This window comes from Schistocerca americana, chromosome 1 (assembly GCF_021461395.2).
Source record: "Schistocerca americana isolate TAMUIC-IGC-003095 chromosome 1, iqSchAmer2.1, whole genome shotgun sequence".
Taxonomy (NCBI): Eukaryota; Metazoa; Arthropoda; class Insecta; order Orthoptera; family Acrididae; genus Schistocerca; species Schistocerca americana.
Genome location: NC_060119.1, coordinates 550689364 through 550712783, shown reverse-complemented (window position 1 = coordinate 550712783; position 23420 = coordinate 550689364). Strand labels below are relative to the sequence as shown.

The 23420-nt window shown below is 38.9% G+C and overlaps 1 protein-coding gene across 1 annotated transcript in view; it reads right to left on the bottom strand.

Annotated features, from left to right (window-relative positions):
- Positions 1-8266: 8266 nt before the first annotated feature.
- LOC124606028 (ras-related GTP-binding protein C) overlaps positions 8267-23420 on the bottom strand; it is a 114358-nt gene continuing 99204 nt past the window's right edge. The window contains exons 8-9 of the mRNA XM_047137995.1: positions 22523-22731; positions 8267-11555 (exon numbers count right to left, since the gene is read on the bottom strand). Coding sequence (XP_046993951.1) covers positions 22556-22731 — 176 coding nt within the window. The 3' untranslated portion in view covers positions 8267-11555; positions 22523-22555. The remainder of the gene's footprint in view (positions 11556-22522; positions 22732-23420) is intronic.

The window sequence follows — 23420 nt, the reverse complement described above, 5'->3', positions numbered from 1 at the left end:
AATATCATATTGATGCATACTCCTGCAAAATTGTCTGACTGATGAGTTCCGCAACATAGTAAAGACAGAGGAAAAACTCATCGAAAAAGTTTATCTGTTTACAGAGAGGAACTACTTACACAAAGAATAGTTGTGTGAGTACACAATTTTAGCAAAAAGAATGCTTTGATGTGTGAACAACTTTAGCAACAATAAATGGCTTAGCTCTATGTACAAGTCAGAAAATACTGATATGATAATGAGGAAGCAAAAGATATTGCCCACGGGGAAGTAAGAGATATTGTCCATGAAGCAAGACTAAAGTGCAAACTTCCCAACAGAATTTTTAACTTCATTTGACGTTCCTGGTATGCCCTCGCAAAAAGCTTCTATCCCACAAAGATAACAGAAATATTAACCAGGCAAGGATAAACAAATTCCACTCATTTTAACTAATTTCCCATTCAGCTTTAACACCTTGAGGTCCACCTAGGAATATGTCGGGCCCAGAAAAACAGCTATTTATACCAGTCTTTAAATTATTACGGGCACGTATGTGCTTGATGTATCTTAAAGGGCAATACATAATTAAAAAAAGGCCAAGATTCAAGGTTTACTTTTGACCTTCATTGCAGTCCTCTGACACATTACAAACTATGCAATGATGGTTACACAAAAGTATAATTTTCACACACAAAAAAAGTAGAAGGTGTGGATTTCACCACATTCACATGTAACTGGATCTTGTGTGGTAAAGTCTGAAGCATTCTGACATGCAGAGAGGTGAGTTACAGTCAGAGCAATACCATCTTGTTTCTTTCCTGCTTGCTTTGCCAGATGATTGTTTAGTCTGCTCCGAACAAACCTTGCACACCCTTGTTGGTTGTTGCTGCTTCTCTGTTGCAGGAATTTTCTTAGGGAAGTGTCGTTCTACAAGCCTATTGCTCATGGTTGCACTAGGGACAGTTTCTTGAGCCACAGTTGAGTCTTTCTGGCAGAGTCCTTCACCAATGTGGTTTTTCTTCTCATTAGGGTTTGTAGTCTCGCGATACAAAACAAAAGCATTCGTTGCTGCCATTATGAACAAGTGAAAAAATAGTTTTTTTCCACCACGTCATTTGCTTCCACTTGAAAGGATAATAGGAGTTAATCTGATCACTTCTGTCAACTCCTGTTTTGTTCGTATTATAATCAAGAATAGCATCCGGTTTTGACTTGATCTTCACACCACCATTCGTACAAACAGAAATGTTGAGAGGTTGCCAATTTCTGTATAGAGGAAAGGCATAACAGGTGGTTTCTCCTCATTGACACCGACTGATTCCTTCTGAATTTCTTCAAAACAACATTTTCTTTTGCCGGTTCCTTTGGATTAGCCATACATGTGCCTACAGCTTTCGTTTTATTTTGTCACAAAAAAATCAAAAACTTCTGGTGAACTGTAAAATCTGTCCATATAAACAGTGTGACCTGTACCCAAATAATGAGCAAGCAACCTCTGAAAGAGTGGTATTATGGAATTGTATTTCGAACCTTTACCAGTGTATACTTCGAATCCCAGAACGTAACCGATCTTTGAATCACAAACAATAAACAGTTTTATTCCATACTTGACTGGTTTATTTTTTATGTAGACACGAAAGACCACTCGCCAACGAAATCCACACATGCCTTCATCAATTGTGAGGTTTTCGTAGGAATAAAATTATTTCTTACACTCTCGTAATAGATAATCGAGAAAAGGTCTGATTTTAGGCATAGAATCATGCTGTGTTTGACCTCTGGGAATGTGGGTAGGATTGTCATTCAAATGTAAATTTGAAAATATGACCTTGAACCTATTTCTGCTCATTATAGATCCTGGGAAAGGGGTTGAAGTAAAACTATTGTCAGACCAGTAGCCTGCCAACGTGAAGCTTCACTCCAACCGATGAATGCCAAACACTGTGGCTTTAGTTTGGAGCCTGCCTTCAGTTTATCACACACTTTGCATACCTGTTCATTTCGGATTTTGTGTGTTTCACCATAGAGTGTGGAAAGAAAATAGAAAACACGTCAAGTGGAGTGGATCTTTCAGCAGTTGCAGCTCTTACTCCAGTTATGACGGAAAACTGTGGCAATGGAGGCTGTAGGTCCTTGGATCTCCTACCTAAATCAGTATTTGTTGATTTCGTTTGCAAAGACCGCTGCCTCTTCCGTGGTGGTCCAGAAGACTGTGTTACAGCAGAAGAACATTGTCGCTTGGAAGTTTTTTGAACAGCAGTATATTCGTCATCGGTTTCGCTTGTAAAAAAAAAAAAAAAAAAAAAAAGACGAGATGAAGACAAATAAAACTTATTTGTAATTGCAGTGCCAGTAATTGAAGCAACAGTACTAGCGACAAGAAGTTATATCAGCCTGTAGCTTACCTGAATTTGAATCTTCTTCAGACAGTTCCCACTCAGATTTTCTCCCTTTGATGCAGAATCAATCAATTCTTCTTCCAGTTGTGGCGAAGAATATAACAGAAGATCTAATTTTGTAATGTAAGTAATTGATTTTCTAATTTATTTTGACTATGCCTAGTTAACATCTTTTGTTATAGAGCGAAATCAGTAATTGTTTCATAACTTAAATTCTACTGTTGACGTTTAAACAAATATAAATTCTATAACATTTGAAGGAACAACTAATAGTATTCTTAAAGGATCTATTTGACTCTATTCGAAAAAATGTTTGCAAAGCCGGCTCTTAATTAATTCCAATATAATTAACAGTTTTGTAAAAAGTATTGATTGTGAAACTATAGTTGTTAATTTCATGACTTAAACAAATAATTAGCCCTAACTTTTGCAGTAGAAGATACTATTAAAAACAACCATATTCTCGATATATTCAGTTAATTTAATAAGTTAAGTTTTAATTGTAATTTCTGTAAATTTAACTTCGAACAAAGTGTAATTTCGGCCCCTATTATTGTGAGGATATATAACGACCCGATTTTTGGTCACAAGACAGTCAGTCCACGGTCGAGTTTCGGACAAGGAACCTGTGTTGGTTAGAACTACAACAATGCATCAACTTAACAGTGAATTAAAGCGTAACACCAATAGGCCGTTTGTTAAAGAAATGAGTGTCCGATTAATATGAAAGACTGTGAACTGTGTGGTTAGGCTATTACTGCTCGTAGATGTTCAACAGTAAACTATGGTAGCAGTATGTGGATGTTCGCCTGCAACCTATCACTGAGGCTTATCGATGCACTGGTCATATAACTGTGTGGTTGTGAAAAGTGGAAGTAAAGTACCGGTACTGTGAAATGCAAATGTGCATCTGTCGGCTACATCATTTACAGTAGTCACAGTCCCACAATCCATTTTTCAGCCAGTACGTCGACACAGAGGACAACAAACGAAGAAACAAAGTAGGTGAACACAGTGCCTCTAAAATTTCTTGATCACTCAATAAATGTGACATGTTTGTAGCGGGAGAGCGATAAAATCGAACGAAACCGCGTGCGTTAACGATGACAACGCGAGCACACAAAGGCTCAGTCAGACGTGACAGCAACGCTGAAGTTCGCTATTGCTTATTTCCAAGTAATTATAGAACCGGACAACAGAGGGCAGCACCTGTCAAGGGACAGCCAGCCAGACGTCTATACAACGTTCTCACACGAAACAAGTAGTTTTCGAGTGACAGGAGGCTAGCACGATGTGAAAAATTGCGGCCAGAGCTACACTCGAGCGTGGTCCAAAGAGCTCAGTGCCGTGGCCCGAGCTGCACTCGGGCTTGGTCGCCAAAGTGTTAAGAGGCTCCAATTTCCATCACTTTTCTTGCATGGACAACTACACTGAAAAGCCAAAGAAACTGGTACAGCTGCTCAATATCTTGTCGCAACATGACTAATGTCGGAGGTAGTGCTGGAGGGAACTGACACCATGAATCCTGCAGGGCTGCCCATAAATCCGTAAGAGTACGACATGGTGGAGATCTCTTCTGAACAGCACGTTGCAAGGCATCCCAGATATGCTCAATAATGTCCCAGTCTGGAGAGTTTGGTGACCAGTGGAAGTGTTTAAACTCAGAAGAGTGTTCCTGGAGCCACTCGGTAGCAATTCTGAGACGTGTGGGGTGTCGCATTGTTCTACTGGAATTGCCAAGCCTGTCGGAATGTACAATGGACATGAATGGATGCAGGTGACCGGGCAGGATGCTTATGTGCGTGTCACCTGTCAAGTGTCGTATCTAGACATATCAGGGGTCCCGTATCACTCCAACTGCACACACCATTACAGGCGAATTCACCTGCTGACATACAGGTTCCATGGATTTATGAGATTGTCTCCATATCCATACACATCCATCTGCTCAATATAATCTGAAACAAGACGTCCAACCAGGTGACATGTTTCCAGTCATCAACAGTCCAGTGTCAGTGTTGACAGATCCAGATGAGGACTAAAGCTTTGTGTTGTGCTGTCATCAAGGGTATATGAGTGGGCCTTTGGCTCTGAAAGCCCATATCCATGATGTTTCATTGAATGGTTCACACACTGACACTTGTTGATGGCCCAGCATTGAAATCTGCAGCAATTTGTGGAGGGTTGCACTTCTGTCATATTGAACGATTCTCTTCAGTCTTCGTCGGTCCCCTTCTTGCAGGATCTATTTCCGACCGCAGCTATGTCAGAGATTTGATGTTTTACTGTATTCCCGATATTCACAGTACATTCATGAAATTGTCGTATGGGAATATCCCCATTTCATTGCTACCTTGGAGATTCAGTGTCCTATCACTTCTGTGCACCAATTACAGCACCATGTTCAAACTCATATAAATCTTGATAACCTGCCATTGCAGCAGCAGTAACTGATGTAACAACCTAGCCAGACACTTGTCGTCTTATATAGGCGTTGTCAACTGCAGTACTGTACTCTGCCTATTTACATATCTCTGTATTTGAATATGTATGCCTTAGCCTGGGTCTTTGGTGCTTCGGTGTATATGCAGTATATTGGACAACCATAAAAAACTGAGTCTTTGGACCCAAAACAAAGCAACCAAATATACTTTGAATAAGTTTGATGTTAGACAGATGAGATGATAACTGATAATTACATTTTTTTCCAATTCAGAAAACAAACGGGAAAAAAATACTGAGGAAAGTGAGCCCTCTTCGGCTAGTAACATTACTACCGATAAAGATGTTTATAATAATGGAAAGTCCTTGGTGGTGTGTAAATAATTTAAAGAGTAAAGGTAACAACTCGCTGAATAGTTTAGGCCGAGTCGTCATTAGTAAAACGAACAGGACTGAGAACACTCTTAGCCTTCAGAGAAATACAGATTTGAGAACTAAATGAGGTCTTTGCATAGGACTGGAACTTCTGCAGGATTGAGGCTTTTGGTAGATAAGTCAATAACAGTGTTTTGGGTTTGTGTAGCTTCTGGGATTTTACGAGTGAGATTTGGTGGATGTGGCTGATGGGAGTCAGGAAGGAAGGGTCTAGGTGCTATGAGAGGTTGAGGAGATGGTTTATTGGGTAGGATAACTACTTATGGGCAGTGGTGCTCTTAAATGGGAGTAGGACATCAGTTAATTGGCAGCTTTTGGAGATGGTGCCTAGAGTGCTCTTTTAGATGTTGTAAGGCAAGGCTTTCAATTTGGAAGAAAAGAATGCACGACTTGGTGTTGCACATCAACAGTATCTCGTGGAGGTTGCATGCCCATGTCATGGATATTTGTTGAACATTGTGTTAGTAAGGCATGAAATCCAGAGAGGAGAATTTTTACGTTTAGGCCATTGGTGAGAGGGATTCCATAGCTTAGGCACCACTTAATGTACAGAATGTGGGACTGGGTTTTGTTAAATATAGGGATACTTTTCTGAACTGATGTAGATAGATGGATTGCATTTGCATTGGATGTCACTATTGGGAGACGCAGAGAATACAAATAATGTCAGGGAATGATAAGTGTGGGTAAACACTACAGGGAAATACTGGAGGTAACACTGGGTGGTATATGCTGAGGAGAGAAAGGAAAAATGAGGAGTAAACACTTAAAATAGATGTGGGAAATGGGTATATGAATATGTGAGATGACTGTAAAAGAATCTGCATGTAAAAATTTGATGGTTTGAGAAATGAGAATGCAGGAAGAAATTTTATTGTGGGCCGTAGAATGGTTTTGTAGAGTGGGGATATTTAATAGTGTGTTTGTGTTTGTTGCTTGTAAGAAACAAATGTGCCTTCCAAATATCAAGTGAAATGATCGAACAGTCCATAGGTGTACTGCCAGTTCGTATGGCCCAATGGATGCTATGAACCAGCAGTACATCCATGGACTGTTCAATAAACAAACATGCTGGGAGAAACTAAAAAATCACATCAAGTGAAATGATGGTGGGACCAATATCCAGAAGAGATTGGATAGATTTATAGATAAAATGGGTAATATGTAAATTATATTGCACTGATTTGGAGGTCTGGTGAGCAAGTAAAGAACATGCACTGCAGCAGAAGTGTTTGCTACTTGTGCTAGACAGTGCCACAAGAGTGTAGCATGACTACACTAATCAGGGCTGGCAACAGTGCATGAACATAAGAAACGTGAGAAGGAAGGCATGAGGAAAGATATGGACGGGCAATGAGAGAGAAGAAGAGAACAGAGAAGTATAACACAAGATAGCAACAAAGGACATAAGGGACAGCATGGAATTGAGCCAAGTGGCACAACTATAAAATATTAGTTGTTACTATGTGTCAGCAGACATCCAAAAGTTGACTACTTGGTTTCACAGAGCAAGGGCTTCTACAACCAAAAAGAGCCAAACTGGTAGTATGTTTCCAGATTTTAAGCCAAATCCAAGACCTTGCTTAAACTGCAACCTTCATAAGGTTTTTGACATCCTTACTTCAAAAAGACTTCATAATTACCCTGTCACACTAACTTAAGACTTTAGTTTTGTCACACCTCATTTCAAGACGACACTCCAAAAAGCAAACAGCACAACTAACTTGCTTGGCTGCTTCAATCTGACGTGCCCTTGGCAATCATTCCACCTCTCCTCAAATGTATTAATGATCTGTCTGTCACACAATATACGACATTGGCACTAAATACAGTACACACACATTTTTCAAAGGAAAATATTAACTGTAAAACCATGAAATATAGCTTTCACTTCTGTTGGTGGCAGTGCAGTTCATTGGATACCATATTTCTGCAGGAGTTACCTACTTTACTGATTTTTTGCCCCATCCTTGCCACTGAATTAACACAGAGAAGACAGGGAGCCCTTGTTTTTGAGTTTTGATTTCCTTCTCTTCCATAGATTGCCTTGTTATGTTCTCATGTATCACTGATATATTGATCTTAGAATTCATTATTTGTAAGTGTCTTAGTTCTTTTGCAAGGCTCATCTTGCATGACAGCATGTGATCTCTGTGATCAATGGCTCTCAGCATAGCATTTCTCCGTAACAGGCAAGTAGGTCAGCTGTTGAAATGTGAAGTGTAAAAACGGGATTGTCAACTCCACTGGAAACCTGAAACCATGCCATCAATCAATCATGCTAAAAAACCTCAGAAATCACAAGAGTGAATAAATGCAAGTAATAATGGATTGTTTAAGATCACCCTGGGGGAGGGGGGAACTAACAATCATTTAATGTCATTAGCCTAGCAATAGCAAAGCATTTTTGATAACATTATTTACCAGGGAGGTTGAGGGGGGGGGGGGGGGGGAAGAGGGTAGTTTAGGATGAAACAAAAAATAGTAAACAATTCTTTAATTGTTATTAATGTGTAAGCATGGTCCAGAACCTGAAAATATCTTTTAATGCTATTATTTATTTAATAAGACATTTGTTGTGAAATCTGAATTAACACTTAAATTTTGGATTAAATTGAACTGAAAAATTTAAAACTATTATAGAATCTGGAAGATTCAAGATTTCTAAGTATAAATTACACAACTAGATTACCGCCATAGGAATTGCTAGAGTTATTATCAGGCATTCTTTCATGGTAACAACCTTCCAACAGTGAGTTGCTGTGAACAAATGCGTGATTGGGGTGGGGGGAACCAGTAAGATCTATATGCCCCATTAAGATAACATCTCCTTAATCTTTTTGATGTTTTGGTACTGCTGGCGAAATTAAAATTCCTCCAATGGTGTTACAAATAATTTATCAACTTTTCGTCCAATCAGCAATCATCACTTCTGGAATCTGAACTTCATTACAAGTGGAACTCTTCAGACTTTTCTTCAAGGTATGGACAAAATAAAAATCAAATGCTTAGATAAATATTTCCTGTTTTATTAAACAAAGATATTTTTATAGCTCGCATAGCACAGAAGTACATAATTTACCCGTTCTCAAACATATGAGATATAAATAAAAGGCATATGTAGTAACAATTATACACATGAAACCATCAGATTTTGACCTCAAAACACTTATCTGCCTCAGATATTATGTAAATACTAAAAAGAATCACAGTGATGTACAACAAATAAATCAAGATATCTACAATGATATCACTGTGTGTACTGTAAACTGAATTAAGTACTGAATAGCTTCCTGTACTGTCAGAGTAAATTTCATTTGTAAAAAAAAAAGTGTCTTATTGTGCATAGGTGTTGAACAACCCAGAATTATAGATGGAAGACACAAATAACTACAGTTCATGACAACACAAACAAAAAATTTATAAAGTTATATATTTGTATAGCATACAATACACAGATGGCACAGAACCCTTGATGACAATAATGCAATCGAACACGAATTATTTTTTTTTTTTTTTTTTTTTTTTGTATATGCTCGATGGAAGACACTCAATCTCTGCCGTTAATTATAACATGTCATGGAAAAATTAACTTAAAAAAAAACTGGCAGAGACTGTGAGTTATGTAATGTATTAAACCATGAAAAACAATGACTCGTGCAGTGTCTGTGCGAAAACTGAGATTTATAATTGACGTCCCTGCTGAGCGTCACAATCTTTGACAATTGTTTCCTGGAGCTTAATTAAAAAGGACAGTTAAAAATGAAACAGAATTACAATGTCAGTATCTTTGAGAAAAATGAAATTAACTAATGAAACCTTTAAAATGATAAAATGAAATTTAGGAATTAACCCTTATTGCAGTATTAAAAAAAACAAAAAACACCACATATTTTAGAAGAAGACTGCAACCAAACACTGAACACATTTCAAATTCTTTATGATTAGATAGTAATAGGGGGAAAAAACCATACATAAAATGTGCATAATGAACTGCTCTTCTCCTAGTTACAATGAGAACATTACATAGTAGCTATAATTTTTTGTAAATCATAAGTACGCAACATACTGTACACTCACAAAGACAACAAGAACATACACATTTAAGGTAACTTTTAAAGAATACACTGTCATGTAATAATTTATTAGTTTTACACACATATGCAATCAAAACTATTCTTCAGTATATGAATTAAATCATGATGGCTAACTCTTCACTTTCCAAAGATTTACTTTTTCAGATATGCCCAGTGTTACACGTTGGGAATAGTTCGCACCATCCTCTTATTGATGGACACAAAATTAAATTTTAAAAAAATTACACATTAATAAACTATATAACAGAAAGTTTATTCAGAAGTATTATGAGTAAATGACAGTATCTAACATATTTCCATATACAAGCAGCATAACATAGTAATCAAAGAGGGGACTCACAGCTACTTACTACTTTTAATAACAATGAAAACATTATTAAAGCACATTTTTCTGGCATAAAAATAGTTTCTCTGGTATTTTGACAGAGTGTAGATCTACAAACTATACTACTGAACAGTAAACCGTGTGTGTGTACCATTTTTATTTAAGTGAAATGGATGCTTAGTAGCATATGGGACTGGTTTCTTGGTCACTAAAACTGACTGCTGAAAAATTACAGTATCACGAATCAATTAATCGGCAGATTTAAATACGAAAGACATTACTACAAGATAAAACCCATGAACTAAAAGAATAAAATATATCGTTATTGTGAGATTTTTTAATGTTATTTCAAGAGGACATGCTGAAACACAACAGAATATGCACAACTGTCTTGGAATCAATCGCAGTGTGATGTGTTTTCCTTAGTCACCACAGCGCTTGTTTGCTGTAATGTCACCACATGTTTCTGACAACAGCCATGGGAGGCCAAGTGCAATAGTATTGTGGTCACAGATGTGCTTATAAACTAAAATTACATAGACATTCGTTTATCCTACCATGTATTTGCAACAGAGTGATTTACAGATATAAGACAGACAGCAGAGGCAGTGTGAATGTTAAACATATTGCAATAGTTCTCCCTTTCAAAGCATCACTATCTATACACAATTACACAACAGTCACACAATGTGGTGATCAAATTAGCTCCCAAATGACTAGTGAGGATTTTCCATAAGAATCAGAAAAATAAATAGTCAGTGCAACTTTCTATCGCAAGTTTTATGTTCTTCAATGCTAAGAGTTTTGTAAAATGAGCAATAACAAATTCCATTAATTCTATATACAGTTGCATTGTACAACAATTTATTACATGAGGTGATACAAAATGAAGTAGTAAATGAACAATCTATAAAATATTGCAATATTTATGACAGAAGCGATTGGCACACATGGTGTGTGAAATGCTAATCAGCACTGAAAGTTCTTTTCCAGCAGGGTTGCACCAGACAAATAATGTAAATGTAAGAAACTTCACTACCAGTTTGCTTTTTCATGCTAAGATGTAATAAATTATGCGGAAACACATTTCATCAGTGTTGTTTATAAACAATACTGAATATAAATCAGTCCTCCATTGTGTTTCAGATTTGAATTTATAGATCCTCCTGTACTGACAATGCTATAGTAGTGAGAACTGAATAATGGCACAGTGCCACAAAATCTAATATCTGTTTAAGCAATGAAATTTATGTTTTTATTGTGTCACAAATCCTCTCATATTTCTTAATGACACAGGAGATTACTAAACAAACAACTTTGATCATACTAAAACATTTCTTTATATTTATTTTTGAAAACAAGTCTTTCAGTTTAACATCTTATACAAGAAGTCTATAAATAGCATATAAAATAACTGCAAAATTCTTAAAATTAGCTAGTTTATAGTGGCTATCAACACACAATATTCTACAAATCTGATACAGCCTTATTTTTTCCTCTCTAAGAAGGCAAATTTTTAAAAATAAGTGTCTTGTCAGCTGTTCTTAAAATATAAAATTATCTCTGCACTCTGTAGTATGTACATATTTTAGCAACGCGATCAGATATGTAACGAAGAAATAAGACATTCACTGTGCCCCTTGTATGGCAATAGACAACAATGTTTTATGCCAAAAAAATCTTACGAGAATGCATGGCATAATTGCAGATCAGCAAATTCTGTCACATGCCACATTCTTCTTGCTTGTTCTTAAACTGCATTCCTAGACTAGAATGTCCTAAACAATACTTGAACAGTACACTTAACACGGGCAAAGTACAATAAACTGCGATGCAAGATATCCTTGTAAGCATTACCTTCATCTTCCATATGCCCTGTAAGAGGAATTGCAATAAAAGATTATAGAAAGCTTTAATAATTTTCAGATAAACCAATGACAATCAGAATAATTTTTTTTCTATTTATTGCATTACAATTAGTATTTTAGTTACTCTCTTACTGCCTGATATTCAAAACATTTTATTCCGCTTTAGTCAGATTAAAATAATCCACAGCAATGTGATGATAAAAACATGTTCTAAACTAAACGGTGTCTGCATGAAAAAGATGTGTGTGTAGTAGTGTCGTCATCATCACACAATGGAATGTTTCCTTCAAGAGTTACAAATATCACACAAGCATCAGGCCAGCAAATAATTTTTCATTTGCCTGAATAAATCTGTAACACAGCCATCGGCACTAACATTGCTATGGCACTATCCTATCTCAAACTGCTCCATCAATCATACAGAGAAAACCATCCCAGCCACTCAAAATCCCATACCCTTCCTCTGGTCCGGATTCACTGATGAAATCTTCACAATCCAGGACCAAGACACTATTCCCATCCCTCTGCAACTTCAACACATTTTCTCAAATCTGCTTCAACTCAGAGCAGCATGCCATCTTTCTTATCAACAGTCCCAGCATTTTGACAGCTGTCATCCCTTCCACACTAAAACATCTCTCCCAAATGGTCTGTCCACAAGCACATATCTATAATCCTCTGAGCACCTAAGGAATTAAATGCAAAGGAGCACCCCTCTCAGCACACAATATCACAGGACTGGAACTGCTTAACCATGTACTTCACATGGGCTTAGACTTCTTATTGTGGTGCCAGGAAATGAGGAACATGCTACACACAATGCGTAGTTTCATGTATGGTATTTGATTCCTTGGCGATTTTTTTGTTTTATGGGCTTTAGGCCACATTCTGCCTAATGTTTTATCTTCCAATGTTGGAGACATCATCAGAAGCTGTAAAGACTCAAGCAGCAATACAAACTCTAACAGGCTAAGCAAGCTGAACTTTTTATACATATCCATGCAACATAGCACTCTTGTGTTCCTTAAGTCAGGTGTCAATACTTATTTTCATAGTTCCTTGGTACACTTGACCATATGTGCAAGAGATTTTTTATACTCTTGCTGTGGCAAGTGGCAAGGATATGTACCTGGCGGTGTTCAAATACACGCACTTTTCTTGTTGGTTTAAACACTCTGTTGATACTGTGTCCTCTTACTTCTCTGCTGATGCTACCTGTGATTGTTTTTTTGAATGGGAGGAAAACTTTCTCTTTAACTGAACAACGGAAAGTCCAGGCTGGTTAACAACAATTGTAAAGGACAGATAGCTACCCACCACATTGAGCTGATGCAGAGTCGCAGACAGGCACAATGCCTGTCAAACAAATCCGTGGTATACCTATGGGAAACCGCATGGCACCACCCCATTACAACCTATTCATGTGCCTTATGGAGGAATCTTTCCAAACCAACCACAATCACAATCACAAATCCCTCCCGCAGTTCAGATACATTGATGAAAAATTCATAATCTTGAACAACCTATCCTCATTCCTCCAGAATATCAACACCATCTCCCCTATTCACTTCACCTGGTCCTCCTCAACACAACAAGCCACCGTCCTCGATGTGCTAATCACTCCTCTTTTCTGCTTGGGAAAGTGATTTCTTTATACCCTAAAGTACCGTTAGGTTTTCTGATCACCTGTACATCCAAAACTGAAATCCAATCTTGCTTCTCTTTTTTCAGAGTGAACTCTGATGGGCTGCTTCCACAAAATTTCCCATACAAAAATTCACTACAACTGCACTGAGTGGGTTCCCCAGTGCCACATTATCAGTTTGCTCATAGAGTTTATTGTCTCACAGAAAGTAAGTTGATGTGAGGCAACATTTAAAGAGATCTGCAAACATTTAAAGAGATCTGCAATTCTCTTTGCAAAAATACTTTCCAACTGTGACATCACCTCATCAGGAGGAACCATAGTAAACAGTTATACAACATCAAAACTAACTATATCACTGACTCAGCCTGAAGCATTTTAATTTTTTTTTTTTGTTAAAATGACCACTGTCTTTAATGTAAGTGCCAGTTTTTCCTCTAAGCAGCTGTAGGACAGTGGCCAGTGTTTGGCAATCCCATAAGTTGGACAATCAACAATAGTGCTGACAGTTGTGCAGGGTGGATGGGGACCAGGGAGGATTCAGGGTGTTGTACTGATCCCCCTTACCAACAAATCTGGGTGCTGTCTTTCACTGAAACTGAAGCTGAGCCAGTGGAAATCACTTCACCTGTTTTGTCCCATGTCTGGAAGAGGCAAACACAGAAATATAGGCAGCAAGGGACAGGAAAGGACAACAGGTGCACTCCATGTGTGTACCTGGGGGCCCCATTCAGCAGCTGCTGAGGGAATATGGTGCAACCAACTGCAGATTGTGACGAACATTGGAACAAATGATGCCTGTCGTCTAGGTCCGAGGTCATTCTTGGGTGATTCCAGCAACTGGCAGAGAAGGCTGAGAAGATCAGCCTTGCGCACAGAGTTTCACTGAAGCTTATAATTTGCAACACTGTACCCAGAACTGATCACGGCCATTTGACTCTGAGACGAGTGGAAGGACTGAACCAGAGACTTCGAAAGTACTGTGACAAGCTAGGCTGCAACTTCCTGAATTTGTGCCATAGGGTTGAGATCTGTAGGGTCCACTTAAACGAGTCAGGTGGGCAGAAGACACCAGAGGCTGCTACTCAGGTAGCTGACTGTGTGTGGGATGCACACAAGGGTTTTTAAGATTAGGTGACTCTCCATCCAATCCAAATAACAATAGCTGTAACAAACACAGACGTATCTGCATAAGATCAAAAGAAAGGCCTCCCACAGATGAGAGTAGTAAAATCCTAATGGTAAACTGCCAAAGCATTCACAACAAAGTACCAGAGTTTGAAGCACTCATGAAAAGCAGTGAAACTCACATAATACTAATCACAACAAGCTGGCTGAAACATGAATTTGATAGCAGTGAGATTCTTGGGGATAATTTAAGTGTAAAGGCTAGGCAAATGGGAAGCGAAGGTGGTATATTTGTTGCAGTAGGCAAGAAACTCAAATCTACTCAGGTAGGAACTGAAGCTGCATGTGAGAATGTTGGGGTAAGACTCCGTAACACGGGCGGCAAAAAATGATAATTGGATACTTCTATTGCCCATCAGGTCATCTCTTAATGTAATGGAAAACTTTAGAGGAAAACTCAGTTCACCTGCAGCTAAGTTCCCCGATCATACTGTAATCATTGGCAGAGACTTTAATCATCCAACAATTAATTGGGAAAATTACAGTTGTGTTGGTGGTGGGCGTGATTTGACATACTGAGAAACTTTACTAAATGCATTCTCTGAAAACTACCTAGAACAGAGAATTAGGAACCCCATTCATGTTGGAAATATATTGGATCTAATGCCAACAGACAGACTTGATCTATCTGAGGATGTCCACATTGAAACTGGTACCACTGACCATGATGCAGTTGTAGCAACAATGATTACCAGGTACAAAGGACAACTAAAACAAGCAGAGAAATATATATGTTCAGTAAATTAGATAGAAAATCAGTACTGTCATATCTCAATGAGAATCTTGAAACTTCCAGCAGAGGGCACGAGAATGCAGAGGAACTCTGGCTCAAGTTTAAAAGAATAGTTGATCATGCACTGGATAGATATATACCCAGTAGAACAGTTTACAGTGGGAGGGAACCACAACAGTATACAGTCATTGTGAAGAAACTTCTAAATAAACAGATTACTACACAACACGTGTAAAACAAAGTGTAGGGTTATAGATAGAGAGATGCTGAATGAAATGTTTGGCTGTCAAGAGAGCAATGTGTGGTGCCTTCACTGACTACTGTAGCAGAATACTGTCAAAGTGACCTTCCACAGAACCCAAAGAAATTTTCATTATATGTAAAGGTTGCTGGCAGTACCAAAGTTAGTGTCCAGTCCCTAGTGAATAAGACAGGAACCAAAATTAAGAACAGCAAAGGAAATGCTGAAATGCTTAATTCCATTTTCAAATCTTCCTTTACAAAGGACACCTAGGAGAACTGCCCTAATTTACTCCTTGCACCACTGAAAAGATGACTGAAATAAGTATTAGTGTCAGTTGTGTTGAGAAACATCTGAAATCGTTAAAATTGTACAAAGCTCCAGGACCCAGTGGGATCCCTGTCACATTCAATACTGAATTTGCGGCTGAGTTGGCCCCTCTTATAACTATAATCTATCGTAGATCCCTCAAACAAAAAACCATGCCCAGTTCTTGGGAAGAGGCACAGGTCACACCCATCTACAAGAAGGGTAGCAGAAGTAATTCACAGAACTATCATCTAATATCTTTGACACTGATACGTTGTAGAATCTTAGAACATATTCTGAGCTCAAACATAACAAGGTACCTCTAACAAAATGACCACCTCGATACCAACCACCATGGCTTTCGAAAATGTCGATCATGTGAAACTCAATTCACACTTTTGTCACATGACATACTGAAAGCTATGGATCATTTCAAAAAGCATTTGACTCAGTACCACACCTACGTTTATTTTCAGAAGTACAATTAGATGAGGTATCAAGTGAAATTTGTGACTGGATTGAGGATTTTTTGGTAGGGGAGGATGCAGCATGTTATCTTGGATGGAGAATCATCATCAGATGTAGAAGTAACTTCGGTTGTGCCCCAGGGAAGCATGTTGGGACTCTTGCTCTTCATGTTGTATATCAGTGACTCTGCAGATAACACTATTCTACATCTACATCTACATCCATACTCCGCAAGCCACCTGACGGTGTGTGGCGGAGGGTACCTTGAGTACAATCAGGCTTTTTGCAGATGATGAAGTTATCTATAATGAAGTACTATCTGAAAGAAGCTGCATAAATATTCAGTCTGATCTTGATAAGATTTCAAAGTGGTGCAGATATTGGCATCTTGCATTAAATGTTCAGAAATGTAAAATTTTGTACTTCACAAAACGAAAAAAAATGTAGTATCCTATGACAACAAAATCAATGAGTCACTGTTGGAACCAGCGAACTCATACAAATATCTGGGTGCAACACTTTGTAGGGATATGAAATGGAATGATCACATAGGTTCAGCTGTGGTTAAATCAGTTGGTAGACTTCAGTTTACTGGGAAAGTGCAATCAGTCTACAAAGGAGATTGCTTACAAACCACTCATGCGAGAGGTTTTTAGAATATTGCTCAAGTGTATGAGACCTGTACTAGATAGCCCTAACACGGAATATTGAACATATATGGAGAAAGGCAATACAACTGGTCACAGGTTTGTTTAATCTATGGGAGAGTGTCAGAGAGATGCTGAAGCAACTGAACTGATAAGACTCTTGAAGATAGACATAAACTATCCCAACAAAGTCTATTAACAGAGTTTCAAGAACCAGCTAAAACAATGGTAAATTCAGGATGAAATGTATGAATATTATGAAAAGGAAAGTTGCCACTCACCATATAGTGGAGATGCTGAGTCACAAATAGGCACAACAAAAAAACTATCACAAATAAAGCTTTTGGCCCATAAGGCCTTCATCAAAAATAGATCTCTCTCTCTCTCTCTCTCTCTCTCTCTCTCTCTCTCACACACACACACACACACACACACACACACACACACACACACACACACACGCGACTGCAATCTCAGGCAACTGTAGCCACACTGCGAGCAGCAGCACCACCAGTGCATGATGGGAGTGAGTGGTGACTGGGTGGGGGTAAGGAAGAGGCTGGGGTGGGGAGGGGGGCGGACAGTAGAGTAAGGGTACTGGACAGTGACATGCTGTTGGGGAGCGTGCAAGGGATGAGGTGGAGAGAGGGTGGGCAGCTAGTTGCAATCTATGTTTATCACAGAGTTATGAGCCATGAGGTAAGGGGTTTGGAGCAAGGGTTGAGTAAGGATGGACGAGTATATTGTGCAGGTTCTGTGGACAGTGGAATACAACTATGGGAGGGGTGGGAAGGATAGAGGGCAGGACATTTTTCATTTCAGGGCACGATGAGACGTACTCGAAACCCTGGCGGAGAATTAAGTTGCTCCAATCCTGGGTGGTACCAAGTTCGAAGGGAATGCTTCTCTGTGGCCAAACGATGGGTCTTTGGGACATGGTGGGGGACTGGAAAGATAATGCATGGGAGATTTTTTTTTGTACAAGGTTGGGAGGATAATTACAGTTTGTGAAAGCTTCAGTGAGACCCTCAGTATATTTCGAGAGTTACTGCTCATCACTGCGGATGCAATTACCACGGGTGGCTGGGCTGTATGGAAGGAACTTCTTAGTATGGAACAAGTGGCAGCTGTCGAAGCAAAGGTATTGCTGATGGTTAGCAGGCTGCCCTGTGCACTCCACAACAGCACTGAACTGTCTGCCATCCCTGCCCTCCTATCCCTCCCCCTCCCCGCCCCAGCCTCCTCCTTACCCCCACCCAGTTGCAACTCCCATCATGCACTGGTGCTGCTTACAGTGTGGCTACATTTGCCTGAAACTGCAGTCATGTGTGTGTGTGTGTGTGTGTGTGTGTGTGTGTGTGTGTGTGTGTGACTGGGTGGGGGTAAGGAAGAGGCTGGGGTGGGGAGGGGGGCGGACAGTAGAGTAAGGGTACTGGACAGTGACATGCTGTTGGGGAGCGTGCAAGGGATGAGGTGGAGAGAGGGTGGGCAGCTAGTTGCAATCTATGTTTATCACAGAGTTATGAGCCATGAGGTAAGGGGTTTGGAGCAAGGGTTGAGTAAGGATGGACGAGTATATTGTGCAGGTTCTGTGGACAGTGGAATACAACTATGGGAGGGGTGGGAAGGATAGAGGGCAGGACATTTTTCATTTCAGGGCACGATGAGACGTACTCGAAACCCTGGCGGAGAATTAAGTTGCTCCAATCCTGGGTGGTACCAAGTTCGAAGGGAATGCTTCTCTGTGGCCAAACGATGGGTCTTTGGGACATGGTGGGGGACTGGAAAGATAATGCATGGGAGATTTTTTTTTGTACAAGGTTGGGAGGATAATTACAGTTTGTGAAAGCTTCAGTGAGACCCTCAGTATATTTCGAGAGTTACTGCTCATCACTGCGGATGCAATTACCACGGGTGGCTGGGCTGTATGGAAGGAACTTCTTAGTATGGAACAAGTGGCAGCTGTCGAAGCAAAGGTATTGCTGATGGTTAGCAGGCTGCCCTGTGCACTCCACAACAGCACTGAACTGTCTGCCATCCCTGCCCTCCTATCCCTCCCCCTCCCCGCCCCAGCCTCCTCCTTACCCCCACCCAGTTGCAACTCCCATCATGCACTGGTGCTGCTTACAGTGTGGCTACATTTGCCTGAAACTGCAGTCATGTGTGTGTGTGTGTGTGTGTGTGTGTGTGTGTGTGTGTGTGAGAGTTGCATTTGCGTGCGCGCGCGCGTGTGTGTGTGTGTGTGTGTGTGTGTGTGTGTGTGTGTGGGGGGGGGGGGGGGGGGGTCTTATTTTTGACAAAGGCCTTACGGGCTGAAAGATTTATTTGTCACAGTCTTTTTGTTGTGCCCATCTGCGGCTCGGCATCTCCGCTCCATAGTGAGTGGCAACTTTCCTTTTCATAATATTATTATTATAGGAATATACTACAACCTCCCATGTATCGTTCACATAAGGACTGTAAGGATAAGATTACAATAATTACTGCACACATAGAGGCATTAAAACGATAATCATTCTTCCTGTGCTACATAAGTGAATGGAACTGGAAGGAACCTACAATGGAACGTACCCTCTGCCATGCACCTTACAGTGATTTGCAGAGTACAGATGTAGATGTAGAATGGAATGCCAAGTTTATGATTTTTTAGCAATATATGATCTTGGTGGCAATGTTCCCGATTTGATGAGATCCTTCTTTATCAACGGGAGAAATAGAAGAGGCTTTTGTTAGGTTGTTCATTATCGTGAGGACAGAAGTAGTTGGGACAGCCCTTAAGCTTAAGGTGAAACCAACAAGAAAGGTGCCCAAATAATTAAACACTGCGAAGGACCTACAGCTGATGCTTGCCACAGCAGGAATGTATAAAATCTCCTGTATATGTGGTCCAGTGTAAACAAGAACTAGAAAATAGAAGCATTAACACCTGACTTGGGGAAAGCAAGAGCAATTCTTATCTGAGGAACATTGATAAATTTGTAGTAGTATGTCATGCACTGGGAGCAGGGAACCACTAAATTCATTTCTCCAATACTATAATTTTATCAAGATCCAGTCAGTAATGTTCTAGAATGTACAAAGAGGGCATATAAATTCAAAAGCACAAAAATAAGTTGATCACAAAAGATAAAGGACTTAAATTAGACAAGCTATGGTCATTAATGCTAAATCAAGCAATGAGTGCCAATTCTTCAGCATTACAAACTCCATAACACTTGGCATGACTCTGCAATCTTAGGCAGCAGTCTGATTGTGTCACGAACCAACAGTCGCATGGTACACAAAGTCCGGCTCGGTCAGCTTGTTTAAATTTGCGCTTCTAACTGAGTCTCCAATGACGTGTCCACCAATGTAAAATGAAATGTTTTCGACCAAAGCTTAATAGCAGTAAAAAAGAAAAAGGAAAATTAAATGATCATGTGGCATTAATGGTCAGGAGACACAATCAGCGGTTGTTCTGCTGCCTAGTGCAAGCATTTTTATTTGACACCACTTCAGCAATTTGCACATCAATGATGGTATCATGAAGGAATCGCACATACAATCTTTCCCTTCCCGTCCCGTCCCTCCTAAAGTGATATTCCACTGCCGACTCAATCTATGAAATATCTTATGCATCCAACCAGTACATTCTAATCCAGTCCTGCTACATCTACATCTAGGTGTAGACATATCCTATCAGAGGCAGGGCCACCTGTGAAAACTACTCTTAACATACATTAAGGAGTTCCCATTACCACATTTGTTGTTCTGTGCAATTAGAAGTTTAAAATAACAAAGGGGACTGAATGGCTAGCCAGCACGTAGAATCAGTAGATAAAAATTCCAGTACTTGCGAGAGATTAAAAGTGGGAAAATACTATTCCTAGGTTTTGGAACTGTTGGTTTCTTCATCAGGGGGGAAAGAGGGATACATCTGGTAAGGTTGAGATGGAGCAGTGGTACCCAATTGTAACAATGAGGGGGCAGTGTCAGACTGAGGAGCAGCTGACAGATCGTTATCTGGTAAGCACTGTGCTACCTTTAATTTTCTACAGCTTCACTTGAGGGGTCCATACCACAGAGGCAATTGGGATCCTTCCATCCAGCACTAGTTTCTTAAATTTTAATAGTGGGTACTTGCTCTCAGACATATTCTCACGTCCTCTCATCATCCTGGACTTAACCTCCACAATTTAATTATTTATATATTTTTCAAATCTTAGTATTTTTTCCTCAAATTTGTATCTTATTTATAGCTTGTTTTTTCTTTTCTTCATTTACCCCTTTTTCCTTCATTTTTTGTCATCCCCCCCCTCTCTCTCTCTGATTTTTCCTCATCCCCTTTCCTGCTTTACTCTTAGTACAGCATTGCAACATCAATCCTACTTCTCATTTCTCTTTCTCTCAATCTCTTTTTTCTTCTCATTCCTACCTCTTATCTCTCGTCTACAGCTGGTTCAGTGCTTATCAGTGTACTAACTTTGATCTTTTACTCTCTTTTGCATACCACCTTTCATTTTCATCTTCCTTTGTCATCAAAATAAATGGTTCCCTCTCAACATAGGGTCTGTGAATGGTATCCCTGTTTACCAACCTTTCGTCACCTACCCATTTCCTCACAGGCAAAGATATCCCTGTTTACTAACCTTTCCTCACCTACCCCTGTTTCCTCACTGGCAAAGAAGTTCCAAAAAGATAGAAATAGTTTTTCCCAACTTTTGATATACCTATTGGCAATACTGAAATTTTGTCCCCCGGAGGTACGTACTTGCCATTATTCTGTTTCCTTATAATTTTGCAGTTTTAGTAAATTATCCTTTTAGAATAATCTTAATAACACGCTAACATTATGAATTAAAACAGACTTCTACTCACCACACAGTGGAGTCGTTGAGTGGCAGACAGGCCCATTTGAAGGAATACTGTTGGACATTATTAAGCTATTGGAAAAAGTTCTCCATCAGAGATAGAAACACACAAACATACTCATATATGCACAACTCACTCATACATGACCACTGTCATTTGCAGACACTGAAGCTTGACAGTATGAATGTGTGTTTTTCTAGACCTGATATAGGACTTTGTCTGACAGTTTAGTATCTAACAAAATCCTTTAAGTGTGTCACCCGTCACTCAATGCCTCCTCTATGTGGAGATTAGCAATCTATTCCAATTCATATTATCTTCCATCTTGGACTCTCCATTGCTTAGTAATATATCACTAGGATATAAATGGTGACTGATTTTTTGAATGCATGAGAATATAAAAAAAGACAAAAATAGAATATTAGGAAACACAAAAGTATACTAGCATAAGCAATAAGGAATGAAAAAACTTACTGTCTCATGTTAGCTTGGCTTTGTATTAAGGCCAAATCTGAGGAATTTTCAGCCGCAGTTTGTATGTTTTACAGTAATTATAAAATTAAAAAGACAGGAATTATTAAGCAGAAGTGGTAAACAAAAAAACTGCCCTCTTTGCATTGGAATGTTATTGCTTCCAGTTATGATCCATTACTGATTGGCGAGTCATAAATTTGTAGTCATGTAATTGTTACTTGCTTTGTGTCATCCCTTGAATACTGAGAATTATTTAAACTGAAATCACTGGAAGAGTATAAGGTCTTACAGACTATTTCAAAACAAGATACGTACGGTTTCAGAAAATGGAATTATTTGTTTGAGTTGCAATGACTAACAAGTCAATTCTATTTTTGTATTTTTCCACTTTTTTTTTTATTTTGAGAAAGTACTTTACCTGTTTCAATCCTTGCAGACTCCGTTTACTGCCTCAGCTTTTCATATTGGCACCATTTACTTGTGGCTGTTCCATGCCTGCTGACAGGCTATTCACATGGTTTGCTACATGGCTGTTTGTTGTATTTCCTAACGCCTGGCTCTTATTTCTCAATTCAAATACTTGCTGTATGGCTTCTCGGAAGCAAAGAAAGTTGTAGTCAATTACCCCTGAAAAATAATATTTAACAATAATTCATCACTCAAAAAGCAACTTGACATAGGTTTATTCAATAGTCCAAATACACATTAACTCCACCTACATTGAGAGATTAAAATGTAGAGTGGACACCATAAAACATATGATACAGAGAGAGAGGGGGGGAGGTGTACTTATTATAAGTTTATTATGATTCGAATACAGCAACTATCTTGCCACTTGCAATTCCTTAAACAAATCACATATTCTTTTTCAACAACATTATCTGTGTAGTTTTATTTATTTATTTAACTTTATTCTGAAATCTGTTGATCCCAACAGCATTAAAGTTGCTAGAAAATGGAATGAGTCAGTGTTCTTATAATATTTACAGTCATGAATTATTATGAAAATAAAAATTTACAATACTGTATACAGTAGGGTACAGCAAACTTAAGATTCATGACAGTAATCATATCAACTAATGTCGAATTTTAATGCAAGAAAATAAATTATATAACAAGACATTTAGAGTTAACATTTACACATTCATTCATATAAGCAATGACTTAATACTTTAAACTCAATATGACATCTTTTATGATAAATAATAATTTACATTTATGCTCACACTAAATGGGACATCCTAGTCATACAACAAAAGTACATGTATGTGCACTCGTTTATGCTAAAAATCACTAATTGAGTAGAATTAATTTTG